The sequence below is a fragment of the Schistocerca serialis genome, chromosome 1 (genome assembly GCF_023864345.2).
Source record: "Schistocerca serialis cubense isolate TAMUIC-IGC-003099 chromosome 1, iqSchSeri2.2, whole genome shotgun sequence".
In the NCBI taxonomy this organism is placed as follows: domain Eukaryota; kingdom Metazoa; phylum Arthropoda; class Insecta; order Orthoptera; family Acrididae; genus Schistocerca; species Schistocerca serialis.
The window spans coordinates 907,540,862-907,559,197 of NC_064638.1; the positions used below are offsets into that span (position 1 = coordinate 907,540,862).

The 18,336-nt window shown below is 39.2% G+C and overlaps 1 protein-coding gene across 1 annotated transcript in view; it reads left to right on the forward strand.

Moving 5' to 3' along the window:
* LOC126411948 (nucleosome-remodeling factor subunit NURF301) overlaps positions 1-18,336 on the forward strand; it is a 312,451-nt gene that overhangs the window by 42,906 nt on the left and 251,209 nt on the right. The window contains exons 5-7 of the mRNA XM_050081404.1: positions 104-303; positions 838-979; positions 5,507-5,611. Of these exons, the coding sequence (XP_049937361.1) occupies positions 104-303; positions 838-979; positions 5,507-5,611 (447 nt within the window). The remainder of the gene's footprint in view (positions 1-103; positions 304-837; positions 980-5,506; positions 5,612-18,336) is intronic.

Genomic DNA, 18,336 nt, shown 5'->3' on the forward strand with positions numbered 1-18,336 from the left:
AAACCTTAGGTGTTTACTCCTTAACTGAGCATTGCCTCTTGTGCAACTGAGGTAAGATTTAACATTTAGTTTGTTCTCTATCAACATATTACTTTCATTTCAGCTGCACTTGCAAAGATTCAGAAAGAAAGGTTAGAACGCAAGGTGAGGGAAGAGGAAGAACGCCGTGAAAAGGAGAGGCAGGATGCAGAAGATCAAGTTCGTCGTATGCATGAAGATTTTGATGATTTTCATAATACATCCTCAAGGATTTCATCAGATGACTTTAATGATCCAGCGGGAAAGATTTCACCAATAACAGTTGTAAGTAACGTGTTGAAAAGAAACATATTTTTACTCATAACTTCTGTTATTTAATTTGTTTTATGTTCATCTATCTAGTTTTGTCACTGTGAAATGGTCTTGCTCATAACTGTATTTCATAGATTACAATCTTTGAGAGAGAATTTGTGTGAGAATAGTGTACTGCCCTAGTAAGTGACTGGAGCCTTATGACTTGAATATGATAAATGATGTGACTCATTGATAAGTTCCTTGTACTGAAAAATATCTTTACATAAGCTGTCATCGAGTATTGCTTGTATTCTAGTTTTCTGAGTTACATAAATAGTTGTGATTCAGTGACTATTGTATCATATAGGTGACAATATTTGCATATAATGATAATATGTAGTGCATGAAATCATATGAATGCTGCATAATGCTGTACTTAGCTCCTCCTCTTTTATTGCTCGACTGATGCAGTCACAGATTATCTGCTGTTAAAGGGCCAGAGCGAACTAATATTAATCAAAACAGTTCTGCAACACAAACTGATAATTTGGTGTATGGTTACAGCAAACATCTGAGACAGTGACAAGCAGCACTACAACAACAATAGAAACGAAATATTCCCCAGGGGAAGGTGCAGAACATCTCTCTGAAGTTACGACAGTGACTACTACAGCAACTACAACTATGACAACGTCGACAGCTCAAGGTAATAAGAAACTGTCTTATGTACATTTTAATTGAGGGATATTTGATGAAAGTAACCAGTGTTGTCATTAATGTATATTGTGAATATTGTCAATTTCAATTCAGTTTATTGCTCTTATCACGTAATTTTACATGCATGCACATTTTCAACTACGTATGAAGTTATTACAATTTCAATTTTTTTTAGTTACGTTATTTTTTATTATGTTATAATTCAAGATAAATTCATGTTATAGGGGCATTTTTGGATAAGCCACTGCTTGACTCACTTTTTAGAAGTATCCCCTGTCAATAACTTAGCTTTCTTTGGTGTTGTTGTTGTTGTTGTTGTTGTTGTTGTGGTCTTCAGTCCTGAGACTGGTTTGATGCAGCTCTCCATGCTACTCTATCCTGTGCAAGCTTCTTCATCTCCCAGTACCTACTGCAACCTACATCCTTCTGAATCTGCTTAGTGTATTCATCTCTTGGTCTCCCTCTACGATTTTTACCCTCCACGGTGCCCTCCAATGCTAAATTTGTGATCCCTTGATGCCTCAAAACATGTCCTACCAACCGATCCCTTCTTCTAGTCAAGTTGTGCCACAAACTTATCTTCTCCCCAATCCTATTCAATACCTCCTCATTAGTTACGTGATCTACCCACCTTATCTTCAGCATTCTTCTGTAGCACCACATTTTGAAAGCTTCTATTCTCTTCTTGTCCAAACTAGTTATCGTCCATGTTTCACTTCCATACATGGCTACACTCCATACAAATACTTTCAGAAACGACTTCCTGACACTTAAATCTATACTCGATGTTAACAAATTTCTCTTCTTGAGAAACGCTTTCCTTGCCATTGCCAGTCTACATTTTATATCCTCTACTTCGACCATCATCAGTTATTTTACTCCCTAAATAGCAAAACTCCTTTACTACTTTAAGTGTCTCGTTTCCTAATCTAATTCCCTCAGCATCACCCGACTCAATTTGACTACATTCCATTATCCTCGTTTTGCTTTTGTTGATGTTCATCTTATATCCACCTTTCAAGACACTGTCCATTCCGTTCAACTGCTCTTCCAAGTCCTTTGCTGTCTCTGACAGAATTACAATGTCATCGGCGAACCTCAAAGTTTTTACTACTTCTCCATGAATTTTAATACCTACTCTGAATTTTTCTTTTGTTTCCTTTACTGCTTGCTCAATATACAGATTGAATAACATCGGGGAGAGGCTACAACCCTGTCTCACTCCTTTCCCAACCACTGCTTCCCTTTCATGCCCCTCGACTCTTATAACTGCCATCTGGTTTCTGTACAAATTGTAAATAGCCTTTCACTCCCTGTATTTTACCCCTGCCACCTTCAGAATTTGAAAGAGAGTATTCCAGTTAACATTGCCAAAAGCTTTCTCTAAGTCTACAAATGCTAGAAACGTAGGTTTGCCTTTTCTTAATCTTTCTCCTAAGATAAGTCGTAAGGTTAGTATTGCCTCACGTGTTCCAACATTTCTACGGAATCCAAACTGATCTTCCCCGAGGTCCGCTTCTACCAGTTTTTCCATTCGTCTGTAAAGAATTCGCGTTAGTATTTTGCAGCTGTGACTTATTAAACTGATAGTTCGGTAATTTTCACATCTGTCAACACCTGCTTTCTTTGGGATTGGAATTATTATATTCTTCTTGAAGTCTGAGGGTATTTCGCCTGACTCCTACATCGTGCTCACCAGATGGTTGAGTTTTGTCATGACTGGCTCTCCCGAGGCCATCAGTAGTTCTAATGGAATGTTGTCTACTCCCGGGGCCTTGTTTCAACTCAGGTCTTTCAGTGCTCTGTCAAACTCTTCACACAGTATCTTATCTCCCATTTCGTCTTCATCTACATCCTCTTCCATTTCCATAATATTGTCCTGAAGTACATCGCCCTTGTATAAACCCTCTATATACTCCTTCCACCTTTCTGCCTTCCCTTCTTTGCTTAGAACTGGGTTGCCATCTGAGCTCTTGATATTCATAAAAGTGGTTCTCTTCTCTCCAAAGGTCTCTTTAATTTTCCTGTAGGCAGTATCTATCTTACCCCTAGTGAGACAAGCCTCTACATCCTTACATTTGTCCTCTAGCCATCCCTGCTTAGCCATTTTGCACTTCCTGTCGATATCATTTTTGAGACGTTTGTATTCCTTTTTGCATACTTCATTTACTGCATTTTTATATTTTCTCCTTTCATCAATTAAATTCAATATTTCTTCTGTTACCCAAGGATTTCTATTAGCCCTCGTCTTTTTACCTACTTGATCGTCTGCTGCCTTCACTACTTCATCCCTCAGAGCTGCCCATTCTTCTTCTACTGTATTTATTTCCCCCATTCCTGTCAATTGTTCCCTTATGCTCTCCGTGAAACTCTCTACAACCTCTGGTTCTTTCAGTTTATCCAGGTCCCATCTCCTTAAATTCCCACCTTTTTGCAGTTTCTTCAGTGTCAATCTGCAGTTCATAACCAATAGATTGTGGTCAGAATCCACATCTGCCCCAGGAAATGTCTTACAATTTAATACCTGGTTCCTAAATCTCTTTGTTACCATTATAAAATCTATCTGATACCTTTTAGTATCTCCAGGATTCTTCCAGGTATACAACCTTCTTTTATGATTCTTGAACCAAGTGTTAGCTATGATTAAGTTATGCTCTGTGCAAAATTGTACAAGGCGGCTTCCTCTTTCTTTCCTTCCCCCCAATCCATATTCACCTACTATGTTTCCTTCTCTCCCTTTTCCTTTCTTTTTTGTAACAAGTTATTAAAAACAGCTCCTTTGACATAGGGGCTTTTCACTGTTAAAGTTAATCTTCTGTTAACCATATTAGTCTTTTCTATCCCTTGTTTCATAGTTGTGAACATCAGTGTTTATTTTTATGATCTTGGTGTCCTCTTTCATTAGTCTTATAGTTTCTGGTATATACATGGCATAAACTGTGAGAATATTGTGTCTAATGAATAGGGGTTTGCAAGAAGATCCTGGTTTTACATTTGCTATGTTCCTCAAGGCTCACTTCTGCAGTATGAAAACCCTTTTCATATTAGTTTGATGTGTCCCACCCCACAGTACTATTCCATAAGACAAGGAAGGGTATGCTAATCCATAATATACAGTCCTTAGAGTTTCAGAATTAAGATGTGGTGATAATCTTAATACAGGCTGTACATAAAGTCTGGAACACTTTTAATTATTTATTGCACAAGAAAAAACATTGTACAGATATCATACATATGTCATTTTGAAGAGAAACACCGAAAGTTAATGGAAAATCTGTCTTGGGCATCGTTGCGCAGGATATTGTCTTTGAAGGTCTTAGTAATGTAATTAGCTTCCCACTTGGCACTGGGCACCCACATGTGCTGCTGGGGAGGGACATTTTGAACTTTGATAGCTGACAGTTATAGAAATGGAAGTACTGTTGGTGTTCAGTGTATTTGGTATGAGCAAATGTTTTAAGTAGCCATCTGAAATGTGTATATCAACATTAGGAAGGTACCATATTTACTCGAATCTAAGCCGCACCTTTTTTCCGGTTTTTGTAATCCAAAAAGCTGCCTGCGGCTTAGAATTGAGTGCAAAGTAAGCCGAAGTTCTGAAAAATGTTGGTAGGTGCTGCCACAACTAACTTCTGCCGTCGAATATATGTAGCGGGTTGGGGGAATGGAGTGTCGCTTAACAAAAGAAGAGTCTAGGTCTTCCTCCGACAAATTGCTAAAATTTGATGTTGCTTAAAGGAGTTTTTGGAAACTGTTTTGGAGTTCAGGGTAAAAACTTGTCTACAGAATGTGTGTGTCTGGGAAAATAATACGATTTGACCCAGATGTCCAGCGATTTCGAAGTTTTTGTCTGGGGTCAGCAATTTATAAGTGTTGGTAGGCATACCTGGCATATTTAGCTTTCTTCATTATCGTAAATGGTACTCGTACATTAATATACACCCAGTGTATATTAATAAATAATAATATGTCCATTTTAAGTTAAATGATATTTATTGGTTTAGATAGTGAGCTATTTGCTGCTGTTATTCTTTTGTTAAAATGTGTTTGAAATACGTTGCAACCTATATTTCTACATAATTATAAAAAAAATGATTGAATCTGTTGAAGTAACATATTCAGTGAGTTCTGACGTCATTTTATCCAGTGTAATATGATACTCCTTTGGGGGGAGGGGGGCTATAGCCCCCATAGCCTTCCCTTGCCACCGCCCCTGCTTTTAATGGCATAAATTGCTTTTGCAGTGTGATTATTGAACAAGTCAGTTGCCCACCTGTTGTTTATGCAGATATTGTTTGTTTCTTGGCATTTACAGTGAAACAGTGTATTGGTTTGTGCATCATAGGAATTGCTACATCATAGGCATGGTTTACTATAGCAAAATAAAGAACATCTACTTATTTGTATTAGTGTGAAGACAGTATTTGCTGTTTCTATTGTTCCACACCCATCATAAAATGTTTGATTTTCTATCTAAACTCCATCAAATGTTAAAACCGAGTATTTATGTTTTCAGTGAAAACTTCAACAAACTCGGTGTTATCAGATGCAGAAGACGATGATTTGGATTTGGATTCTGATAGAGAGGGTGACGAGTGCAGTACAAGGATAGGCAAAGATGGTGAGTTGTAACTGTACTGTGTCTCCAAAAGATCAAAATAAGGTCATCATACATCCATTTGTTCCTTTATGAACTTTTTTTTTTACATGTGAAGAAGAGGGATTGTGTGGGTATTTTTTCAACAACTCATACTCAGACCACAAGATGTAAAGTTCATTAATGTGATTTCTAGATTAATTTACAATGACTAGGCCAGTGTTCAGTTGCTGAGAATGATTTTCCACAGAAAAACATATTTTTTACTGTAGAGTCTATAAAATACAATAGTTCTCAACGTACATCTACATCTACATGATTACTCTGCAATTCACATTTAAGTGCTTGGCAGAGGGTTCATCGAACAACAATCATACTATCTCTCTACCATTCCACTCCCGAACGGTGCGGGAAAAACGAACACCTAAACCTTTCTGTTCGAGCTCTGATCTCTCTTATTGTATTTTGATGATCATTCCTACCTATGTAGGTTGGGCTCAACAAAATATTTTCACATTCGGAAGAGAAAGTTGGTGACTGAAATTTCGTAAATAGATCTTGCTGCGATGAGAAACGTCTTTGCTTTAATGACTTCCATCCCAACTCACGTATCATATCTGCCACACTCTCTCCCCTATTATGTGATAATACAAAATGAGCTGCCCTTTTTTGCACCCTTTCGATGTCCTCCGTCAATCCCACCTGGTAATGATCCCACACCGCGCAGCAATATTCTAACAGAGGACGAACAAGTGTAGTGTAAGCTGTCTCTTTAGTGGACTCGTTGCATCTTCTAAGTGTCCTGCCAATGAAATGCAACCTTTGGCTTGCCTTCCCCACAATATTATCTATGTGGTCTTTCCAACTGAAGTTGTTCGTAATTTTAACACCCAGGTACTTAGTTGAATTGACAACCTTGAGAATTGTACTATTTATCGAGTAATCGAATTCCAATGGATTTCTTTTGGAACTCATATGGATCACCTCACACTTTTCGTTATTTAGTGTCAACTGCCACCTGCCACACCATACAACAATCTTTTCTAAATAGCTTTGCAACTGATACTGGTCTTCGGATGACCTTACTAGACGGTAAATTACAGCATCATCTGCGAACAACCTAAGAGAACTGCTCAGATTGTCACCCAGGTCATTTATATAGATCAGGAACAGCAGAGGTCCCAGGACGCTTCCCTGGGGAACACCTGATATCACTTCAGTTTTACTCGATGATTTGCCGTCTATTACTACGAACTGCAACCTTCCTGACAGGAAATCACGAATCCAGTCGCACAACTGAGACGATACCCCATAGGCCCGCAGCTTGATTAGAAGTCGCTTGTGAGGAACGGTGTCAAAAGCTTTCCGGAAATCTAGAAATACGGAATCAACTTGAGATCCGCTGTCGATAGCGGCCATTACTCCGTGCGAATAAAGAGCTAGCTGTGTTGCACAAGAACGATGTTTTCTGAAACCATGCTGATTGCGTATCAATAGATCGTTCCCTTCGAGGTGATTTATAAAGTTTGAATACAGTATGTGCTCCAAAACCCTACTGCAAACCGATGTCAATGATATAGGTCTGTAGTTCGATGGATTACTCCTACTATCCTTCTTAAACACTGGTGCGACCTGCGCAATTTTCCAATCTGTAGGTACAGATCTATCAGTGAGTGAGCGGTTGTATATGATTGCTAAGTAGGGAGCTATTGTATCAGCATAATCTGGAAGGAACCTAATCAGTGTACAATCTGGACCTGAAGACTTGCCCGTATCAAGCGATTTGAGTTGCTTCGCAACCCCTAAAGTATCTACTTCTAAGAAACTCATGCTAGCTGCTGTTTGTGTTTCAAATTCTGGAATATTCCATTCGTCCTCCCTGGTGAAGGAATTTCGGAAAACTGCATTCAATAACTCCGCTGTAGCGGCACAGTCGTCTGTAACAGTACCATTGGCACTGTGCAGCGAAGGTATTGACTGCGTCTTGCCGCTTTTGTACTTTACATACGACCAGAATTTCTTCGGATTTTGTACCAAATTTCAAGACAATGTTTCGTTTTGGAACCTATTAAAGGCATCTCGCATTGAAGTCGGTGCCAAATTTCGCGCGTCAGTAAATTTTAGCCAATCTTTGGGATTTTGCGTTCTTCTGAACTTCGCATCCTTTTTCCGTTGCCTCTGCAACAGCGTTCGGACCTGTTCGGATCAGTTCCATCTCTTACCAATATATGAGGTATGAATCTCTCAATTGCTGTTGCTACTATATCTTTGAATTTGAGCCACATCTCGTCTACATTTGCATAGTCAGTTTGGAAGGAATGGAGATTGTCTCTTAGGGAGGCTTCTAGTGACACTTTATCCGCTTTTTTAAATAAAATTATTTTGTGTTTCTTTCTGGTGGATTTGGAAGAAACAGTATTGAGCCTAGCTACAACGACCTTGTGATCACTAATCCCTGTATCAGTCATGATGCTCTCTATTAGCTCTGCATTGTTTGTGGCCAAGAGGTCAAGTGTGTTTTCACAACCATTTACAATTCGCGTGGGTTCGTGGACTACTCGAAATAATTTTCGGAGAAAGCATTTAGGACAATCTCGGAAGATGTTTTCTGCCTACCACCGGTTTTGAACAAGTATTTTTGCCAACATATCGAGGGAAGGTTGAAGTCTCCACCAACTATAACCGTATGAGTGGGGTATTTATTTGTTATGAGACTCAAATTTTCTCTGAACTGTTCAGCAACTACATCATTGGAGTCTGGGGGTCGGTAGAAGGAGCCAATTATTAACTTAATTCGGCTGTTAAGTATAACCTCCACCCATACCAATTCGCACGGAGTATCTACTTCGACTTCACTACATGATAAACCACTACTGACAGATACAAACACTCCACCACCAATTCTGCCTAATCTATCTTTCCTGAACACCGTCTGAGACGTCATAAAAATTTCTGCAGAACTTATTTCAGTCTTTAGCCAGCTTTCTGTACCTATAACAATTTCAGCTTCTGTGCTTTCTATTAGCGCTTGAAGCTCAGGGACTTTCCCAACACAAATACAACAATTTACAACTACAATTCTGGCTGTTCCTTGATCCAAGCACGTCCTGTATTTGCCATGCCATTTGAGATTGCAGCCCACCCCGTACTTTCCCGAGGCCTTCTAACCTAAAAAACTGCCCAGTCCACGCCACACAGCCTCCGCTACCCGTGTAGCCGCCAAAGGTCCGCAGTCGGTTCTGTCAGCGATGCTGCAGATGGTGAGCTCTGCCTTCATCTCGTAAGCAAGACCGGCAGCCTTCACCAGCTTAGATAGCCACTGGAATCCAGAGAGAATTTCCTCAGATCCAAAGCGACACACATCACTAGTACCGACATGTGCCACAACCTGCAGCTGGCTGCACCCTGAGCTCTTCATGGCATCCGGAAGGACCCTTTCCACATCAGGAATGACTCCACCCAGAATGCACACAGAGTGCACACTGGATTTCTTCTCCTCCTTAGCCGCCATATCCCTAAGGGGCCCCATTATGCGCCTAACATTGGAGCTCCCAACTACCAATAAGCCCACCCTCTGCGATTGCCCGGACCTTGAAGGCTGAGAATCGTCCTCTGAAACAGGGCAGGCAGCTGCATCTGGCTCAGCCAGAGACAGTACCTGAAACCTGTTTGTCAGACGCACCGGGGAGGCTTCTGATCAGCCTCCGGGGACGTCTTTCGCTCCCTTCCACGCCCTGGAATGACCTCCGGGGCAACCACAGCGGCAGACCGATCTGGGGACAGACGGGACGAGGTTGACATCCCCGTGATACCCAAGTCCGGCTCCCAACAGTGGTGCCCATTGGCAACAGCCTCAAGCTGCGCGACCGAAGTCAGCACCGCCTGCAGCTGTGAGCGAAGGGATGCCAACTCAGCCTTCATCCGAACACAGCAATCACAGTCCCTGTCCATTCTAATCGATGTTGAACAACAGTTACTGAAACACGAGTCCGTGCCTAGATAATGCAAGGGAAACATGCAAAGAATGTATGAACTAACCTGTACAAATGCCTAACGACTGCGCTACAATCTGCCTGAATTTATGATTACAGTAACTAAAACTCGAAATTACACCTCCTATATGAAACTCACACGCAATTTAAGTAAGAATCTACGAAGTAAACACAGAAAAGAAGCTGTATATATTCAAAGCAGTGCTGGCGTGAGTTAACAGCTCTCTAAGAAAGTGCAGTGTTCAGTGCTCAAATGATTGAAGATAGTGTGATAAAGCAGTACCTTTGCCCAGAATCAGTTAACCATCATTTTGTCATTTACAAAAATGAAGTTGATTTTCAGATGATGATTTGACAGGCAAATCAGTTGTTTAAAGATGTAATAAAGTAGTATTGAAACAAAACTGTAGCCTACAAAGGAGTGCGTATAGTTTGAACAAAGATGTGCTCTGACAATCAATTCATAGGGCAGGTGTTGCACTTCAGTTATCTTGGTTGTGAAAGAAGCTGCTGGAAAAACATGAAATTTAAAATGAGATAAATATGCTTCAGCAGTGCTGTATATTAATGTGTACATAAAAGTATGACTGTAATGCCCCAGTGTGAAAATTTTTTTAAGACCCTGGCAATGCCTATAAAATTGTAGTATGCAAAGAGTTTCACCTCTCTAAAAGGGGAATATTGGATGTACAAAGCTGATAAAGTTTTTAGGAGGGGAGGGGGGTCATGAGGAAGGGAAGGGGGGGGGGGGGGAGAGAGAGAGAGAGAGAGAGAGAGAGAGAGAGAGAGAGAGAGAGACCAGCTAGACAAGAACAAAAATGATTTATGTCAAAAGTTGAATATAAATACCCAGCATAATAAAATGCATCAATACAGAGATGCATGTAATAGTCATTTGAAGAAAATTACAGCGAACTTAACTACACTGGTGATTGTAGAGAATCCAGTGAGTAAGAGAAATCAAGATAATCCATTACGATCAGAAACAAGGTGAGTGTGAGCCTTAATGTGGAGGGTTCCATACATTGTAAATCAAGGCACTACTGTTGCATCAATGCTGTACAGACTGCCTTCCTTCCAACCACAGTTATTGTGAATATGACAAATCTGGGAATGACGACACTGTAGTTGTTCCCTATCCGGTGACTCATTCTGTGACTCTTCCTGTCTACTGAAGCGTGCGTGAGTGTGGGACTAGTCATGACTTAGTGTGTACATCTTTCTGTTGTTAAGCAGCAGTGACAGGACAAAAATGGCAGATTGTTGGGATCAGAGGGCTTCTAACAAAGCTGACTTTTTTGAGACTCTGGAGGGAATACAAAACAAATGGTTGTATTCTCATTTATTTCATCTCTACTATGAGAGAGCATATGTGCTCTGTCAAATGAAAACAGGTCACAGGCTTATCATCAAAAAGCATGCTTTTTATCCTTTTTGTCATGGCAGCTTGCATTTATGGGCTAATGGTGAGTTCTGTGGCTTATCATTCATTTCTGCAACTTTTGTGAAGATTGCTATGAATTTATGTAATAATTAATCACCATTAAGAGAACGTACTTCATACACGTGTCCAGTTTTCTTGTATTGTCATCAGAGATGTGGTAGTGTCTGGAAAGATTTTATACGTCAGAACAGGGAGAAATTCACTATGGATCATCCCAGAAGCATTTGCATTTGGGGAGGCTCAATCGTTATTTTCTCAATGCATGATTTGTGCAACTTGAGTTTCTTAAGCTTTGTTGACTATGTTCTATGCCATTCCATACTCTGACATATTGTCTCTGGGTCAAGGAAACACCAACTTTCATCTCCAGTTACAGTTCGTTTCAACTAACTGGTATCTTCATCAACTATGTCAGTGAAGCTGGGGCAACATGTCGCCCAATGCACTCTCTGCTCTTCTGTCAGTAAATATGGCACAGACCAGGACCAAATCTTTCTCTTGTGCAAATCTTGCTCTAAAATGGACGTAGCCTTTTCCTTATTGACAGTACGTTTCACTGCAACCATTCTGTTTGTAAATTGTCTGTCAGAGACGACAATTTCCTTGGTGTTTTCCTCTACATCCACCCAAGCAGATGCAGGACATCCGATGGGAGATTAATCTTCTAAGGAGACTGGATTCGTTTCCTTTCTTAAAATTATGAAAACTAGCAGAAAACTTGTGCATGAGTTAGACAATCATGCTCTTAAACATGTTGCATGTCCCTGAAAACTTGATGCTGTTTTACTTAATCTAAAATTTTAGTAGACCTCTTTGATATGTGATACTGCATTTGACTGCTGCTTCTTGTATAGTGTTACTTTCTTGGCAGCTGCATGCACAGGCTGTGTCTTTGATATGATCAAAGTGTCTGAGTAAATAACATTTTAAATGGTAAAAGTTACGCATAGGCCCCTCACCTCCCCTGCATTTTCATAGGCTATTTATGATATCAGTACACAATAGTCATCAAGTTACCTGAAGTTCGTATAATGTTTAGCTGCTGACATAACAAACTGGTAACTGACTTGGAAGTAGAAACATTTTTATTTAATTTTGTTCATCATATCCAATGTTTTTGGACAGCCTACAACTGTGTCATTCATTATGTAAATAATGCAACATTGCATCAGTTAGGTATTTTTTCATATTAGCATGATGTATTTTTTAAGTATGTTGTGTATTTTCTTCATGTGCATTGTTCTGGCTTTCTTGCTCTGCAGTTGTCTTTTGGTATACTTGGCCTCCTCCATTATGCAGAAGACCACACACACACACACAAACTGTCACTTGCACTGCTTGTTTATGAAACAGCACAAAAATGTGTACATATATGCGCTTCAAAATGAGAATAAATTCTTGAAATGTTCCATGCTATGTTTGGAAAAATACATAACTGATGCAACATTTCAAGTTACGCCCATCAGTCACCATGCCAAGCAGAATGGTGGCAAGAGACAAAGTATGAATTGTTCTTACTTTTACCAATTCAGATCTGTTGATTAGAGCACCCCTGATGTCAAGAAACTTAACCACATAACATTTGTAAACACTACTTTAAGACCTATGCCGTGTTAGCATAATTTTATGTAAGTTACTACAGTTTTTTCTCCATGAAAGTTGTTTCATAAAGTGTAAATTATGGGGAAATCGTACACAGATTAATGCAAAAACATGTGACAATTAATGTTGTGAAGGTAGGAAATTTGATGAGAGCGATAAAAAAATGTTGTAAATGGTGGGGAAACATTAACTTTGAGAACATAAAAGTGGGGTTATACTGTAGATGTATAAGAGCTCAGTATACCGCTTTACATTTACCAGAGGGTCCTCTGATGTCATCTCCAAACTTACTATCTCCATATGCTTGGAGACTCAACTCACCAGTCTCCGCTGCTGCCCATTCGACTGAAAATTCTCACTTGCTTCTATTGTCATGCACAAGTGGACTACAAAGAAAGATTACACAAGTTCACATGTATAACTGAGGACTCACAGCGTTGCCTCTCCTTACACAACCATTTGGAAAAATGATTATATACACCAGTACAATGACTGATTGGTAGGGACCAGGAAACGTAGCATCTATTCTTTGTAAATGATCATACGCTCAAATGTAAAAGGTAGTCATGCTACATGAGTGAAGACAAACAAATTATTAGTTCCGTGAAACTGCCTGTTAAAAAAAAGTGCTGATTGGGAACTTTTTGACTGGAATGTTTGCTTTTGCAAAAACTTTTAACACCTTTTTCTTCCAAAATGGCCTTTCTTTTCTTTGGTTAGCTGCATTTAATCTGTCAATAATTACTGCCGTGTTGAAATTTGTCTTGTCCCACCCAATCTGAAGATTAAAAAGTCTACAGACTACTAATTTTGACCTTTCACATGCATTCACAGCCCTACTACCTATGTTTGACAATGCTACGGATAGAACTGACAAGGCACATAGTGTAGAAGTAGAACCGAATAAATGACCACTCAATTTTAAAGTTAGAGGAAGAATTTCGGTACTGTCAAAAAACTTTACAGATTTTGAAACTTCCTGGCAGATTAAAACTGTGTGCCCGACCGAGACTCGAACTCGGGACCTTTGCCTTTCTCGGGCAGAAGTAAAGCTGTGAGTACCGGGCGTGAGTCGTGCTTCGGTAGCTCAGTTGGTAGAGCACTTGCCCGCGAAAGGCAAAGGTCCCGAGTTCGAGTCTCGGTCGGGCACACAGTTTTAATCTGCCAGGAAGTTTCATATCAGCGCACACTCCGCTGCAGAGTGAAAATCTCATTCTGGTTTACAGATTTTGTTTTCCAGTTGGTATATTGCAGAGAGCAGGTGCTGTAGGCTATAGTCGCACATGGCCATGAGTGTAAAAAGACTGGGGAAGGAGTGATGTATCAGTCACTTCATATATTTCAAAAGAAGAAAAGAAAACAACGAGCAATGGCAATGCACAGCACAAAACATTGAGGGACAGCTACTGCGCAATTGCTTGTTGAAGTTAGCAGAGTATTGTTAACGACGTAGTTCAGGCCTTACCTCTAGCGTTATTCGGTGCAACTACAATTCAGAACATCTGCCACATAATTTGCCATGTTAATACTGTCCACATTATACTATCTTTTGAGCTTTAGCTAACAAACAAACGTAAACATTTCTTTCTTATATAAATGCTACGTCTCGTGGCTGAGTACTACATTGCATTATGTGATGTGTAGCTTAAACAGACCATTCAGCTGTCCACATTGGCATGGCATCAGATCATTGAATGCACTGATATATTGTTGCGTTTATACACTTTATTTTGCAAGTACGTTCTTGCGTACATTATATTTCCAAATTGGGCTTTGCGAGATGATGTATAATGCCAGTAACTGCTTACATTTTCGAGTATGTGTGCAGAAAATAAAGCTATTTCAAATAATCTGTGATAAATAGCTCATCTGGATGCAATTCACTATGAAACAGCATCTATTAAATAATTTTGCGTTTTCACATTTTGAGACAGAATTTGCATCTATTTCACATTTATAACAAAATGCGAATTTTCTGACCGTTACTGATTGGTTAGTGGTGTATATTGTTAATAAAGGAGTAGTGCTTGGAATGATATTCACTACTATCTGATCAGTCATTATTTTGTTATATAGAATATAGTCTTTCCAAATGGTTGCTTATGTAGTGGCAATACTGCAAGTTCTTGGTTACACTTGCGAACCTGCATATTTCCTCTCTCCCTTTGCTGGTATAGTCCACTCGTACACTACAATGGAGTCAAGCGATGAGTTTTCATTTAAATGGGCACCACAGGATGCTAGTGAGTCAAGTCTCTGAGAGTGTATATAGAGCTCAATTCTGATCTCTAATATTTTATGTAGAAAGACCAGGATCAAACTGTTAAGCTGGAATTTAAGCTGGAATAAGTGGCCGTCTAGTACTGAAAGAGCAGTAGGAGGGTGAGAAGGTTAGATATAGTCTAATTACCGTTGAAAGTGCGTATACTTGTCTTACCACAGACTTCTCTGATTGTACGGCTCAATGTAAATTTCAGATATTACATGTATTAGAGAAATACATCGGTTCTGCAAAATACTCTGTTTTCAGCTTATTCTGGAAAATGCAAGAATCAAGGAAGGTTGTTACTGTGTTTGGTTTTGTGACACATTTGAATATATCCAGAAGTTAAGATAGTTGGGTGAGCACATAAAGTGAGACAAATGACCCACCATATATACGTGATAACTTTGCTCCCAAAGAAGACAATAATTTGCTAATTGAAGCATAGGTAGTTGGCATCGGGGAAGATTAAGCTGTTGTAGTTTGGAAGGAAAGCAGTTCCAGGGTGTATACGTGGACAAGGAAAAAAAATTCCCAGATTTTTCCCGGCTTTCTTGGTTAGAAATACACTTTCTCCCAGGCGAAAACACACTTTTTCCGTGTTAAGTGGCACTATATATTTCCCTCAGAACTGCAAAACTTATCAATCCTGTGAATGGTTATGGTTTCATACACAGGTGTAGAATTTCCCGGCACTTTAGAAAACGAAATGCAACATGTACGCTGTGTATTTTTGTGTTACCAAAGTATACATTGGAATTCCACCAAACACCTCATGTTACTTTCTCAAATCATTGAAATCGAGATTGCAATGCGCTTTTGTAAGCCAGTCATAGCTCATGTCACGTGATCACGCCAGCCGATGACAGCTGATATTCAGAGCGTAAGACCAGCCAAAAGCAACATCACTATTAAGTAGCACAAACACACAAACAACGAAAGTTAATAGTTTAAATTAATATACATAGTGTTGCTACAAGAATAATATTGGTCTCTAAGGTCAATAAGCTGCAAGAGAAGTTAAGCTTTCGCATATAATGCTGAACTTTTTTTGCACGTGTTACACTTTAAGATATATCACACAAATGTGGCAGCAAAATTTTTAATAGTGAGATAAATGTCTGATCTACTAGGTTTGAAATTCTTCTAAATGGCTCGTAATCAAAGAGTTGATTTTTAATTGAGAGTCAAATGCTCTGTGATTTAAGAAATTCATGGTACATTCTTGTACCCAGTTCAGCTTGCATAATAGGATATTTACTTTGAAAGTAATGCTTTTCAAACTACCATTTACAATATTTGCCTGTGACCTGTTAGGAATAGGTTCGTTTCAGCAATTGCCAGAGAGTGCAGATAACTGACGACATGGTGCTTGTGCAGCTACCGTGACGTAGGAGGCCCCTATGTATGTACGTGTAAAACATTGGAAGATGTCATAAAAGAAAAAGGACATCAGAGGATACTCCAAGAGCATTGGAATTTCATGAACCATACTAAATGTGCACATTTAAAGTGCATTCTTAAAGTGCAAATTCGTATGTTCAGATTCCCAATGAAGTAGACCTCGACCTGATATTAAGCTTTTCAGTGTGGTTTTCAGGATGTATATTTTCTTGGAGCACCAGTACTGTATTATATCATATTTGGTTCTTTATTATGGCATAATGCCATACATGCTAGAAGTTGAAAACATGCACTTGAAAGGCAGTGAACAGTTGAAACTAGCCAGTACTGTGGAATTAAACATTTGTTTCAAATACATTGACTTCCTCTGTGGAAAAGGTTCTTTAGCAAACAGACTAAAATAACTTCATTGTTCTGCAACGCGATTAATGCTTGACTGTCAGATAGGTGGAAAAAAAAAAAAAAATCTGAAACTAATAACCTGTTTTAGCATTCCGTAATTATGTGAATTTATTTTAATTCACTTGATAGCTTCCGGCCACAGATATCTGTTTTGTTTTCATTTGACGTGAGAGCAAACAAACAGGAAACAGCAAAATCACCAAATGTAAACACGGGTCACATGGAGACTATCCATTATAACTCTGACTGCTCTGCGCATCAGCTCCGGATTTGCTAACCGGGTCAATACTAAAAAAAATCGAACTTTCAAAAATATGTTCATCTTGTAGCACACATCTTTCTGAAAAGTCTGAAACATAAAACATACGTGTTCGAGGAAATTTAAGACATGTTCTTTGGTCTTAAGTGTGACAAAGTGCAGTGCCACGCCTCTTCATACAGCATTCTTTTATGGCACGTCACTGTATTTCACTCTGTGGCATTTAAACGTGTATATTTTGTAATGGATGCCATGAAACTATATTCAGGACAGTAGAAATTGAAATGTCCTGTGGTGCCTCTCCTGCTCCCAGTCGGCTGGTTTGATAGCATGCCCTTCTTTTTTAAAAAATAAATAAATAAATAAATAAAATATCTCGCATTAATAACAGGTGGGATTATTTGTAATTGGGAGAACAAGATCTCTTCAGAAAATTTGCACTCTTTATTGCCTATTAGCTAATAACTTGCTGTTTTGTGTGACACAAAATTAAACATAGGATACGTAAAACCAATAAAGACAAGAGACAAGCAAGAAAGTACATATTTATTCGATCCTTAGCTCCTAGCATTTTTTTCTCTCGAATCTTGCTGCAGCTTTACATGGTGTGCTTTCTTGTCTGTGAAGAAATCTATTACCTCATCAAAGTTCGTCAAACGTTTTGCTACATGAAAAATTGAAATGTCGTTATCTAATACTGAAAAAGCTGTTAATATAAATAATAGCCAAGACTGCTGTGGTTTATCGATTTGATTACATCTATTTAATTGTAAGACATTTCCAGGGGCAGATGTGGGCTCTGACCACAATCTATTAGTTATGAACTGTAGATTAAAACTGAAGAAACTGCAAAAAGGTGGGAATTAAAGGAGATGGGACCTGGATAAACTGACGAAACCAGAGGTTGTACAGAGCTTCAGGGAGAGCATAAGGGAACAATTGACAGGAATGGGGGAAAGAAATGCCGTAGAAGAAGAATGGGTAGCTCTGAGGGATGAAGTAGTTAAGGCAGCAGAGGATCAAGTAGGTAAAAAGACAAGGGCTAGTAGAAATCCTTGGGTAGCAGAAGAAATATTGAATTTATTGATAAAAGGAGAAAATATAAAAATGCAGTAAATGAAGCATGGCTATGAGGAATACAAACGTCTCAAAAATGATATAAGCAGGAAGTGCAAAATGGCTAAACAGGGATGGCTAGAGGACAAATGTAAGGATGTAGAGGCTTATCTCACTAGGGGTAAGATAGATACCGCCTACAGGAAAATTAAAGAGACCTTTGGAGAAAAGAGAACCATTTGTATGAATATAAAGAGCTCAGATGGAAACCCAGTTGTAAGTAAAGAAGGGAAAGCAGAAAGGTGGAGGGTCTACACAAGGGCGATG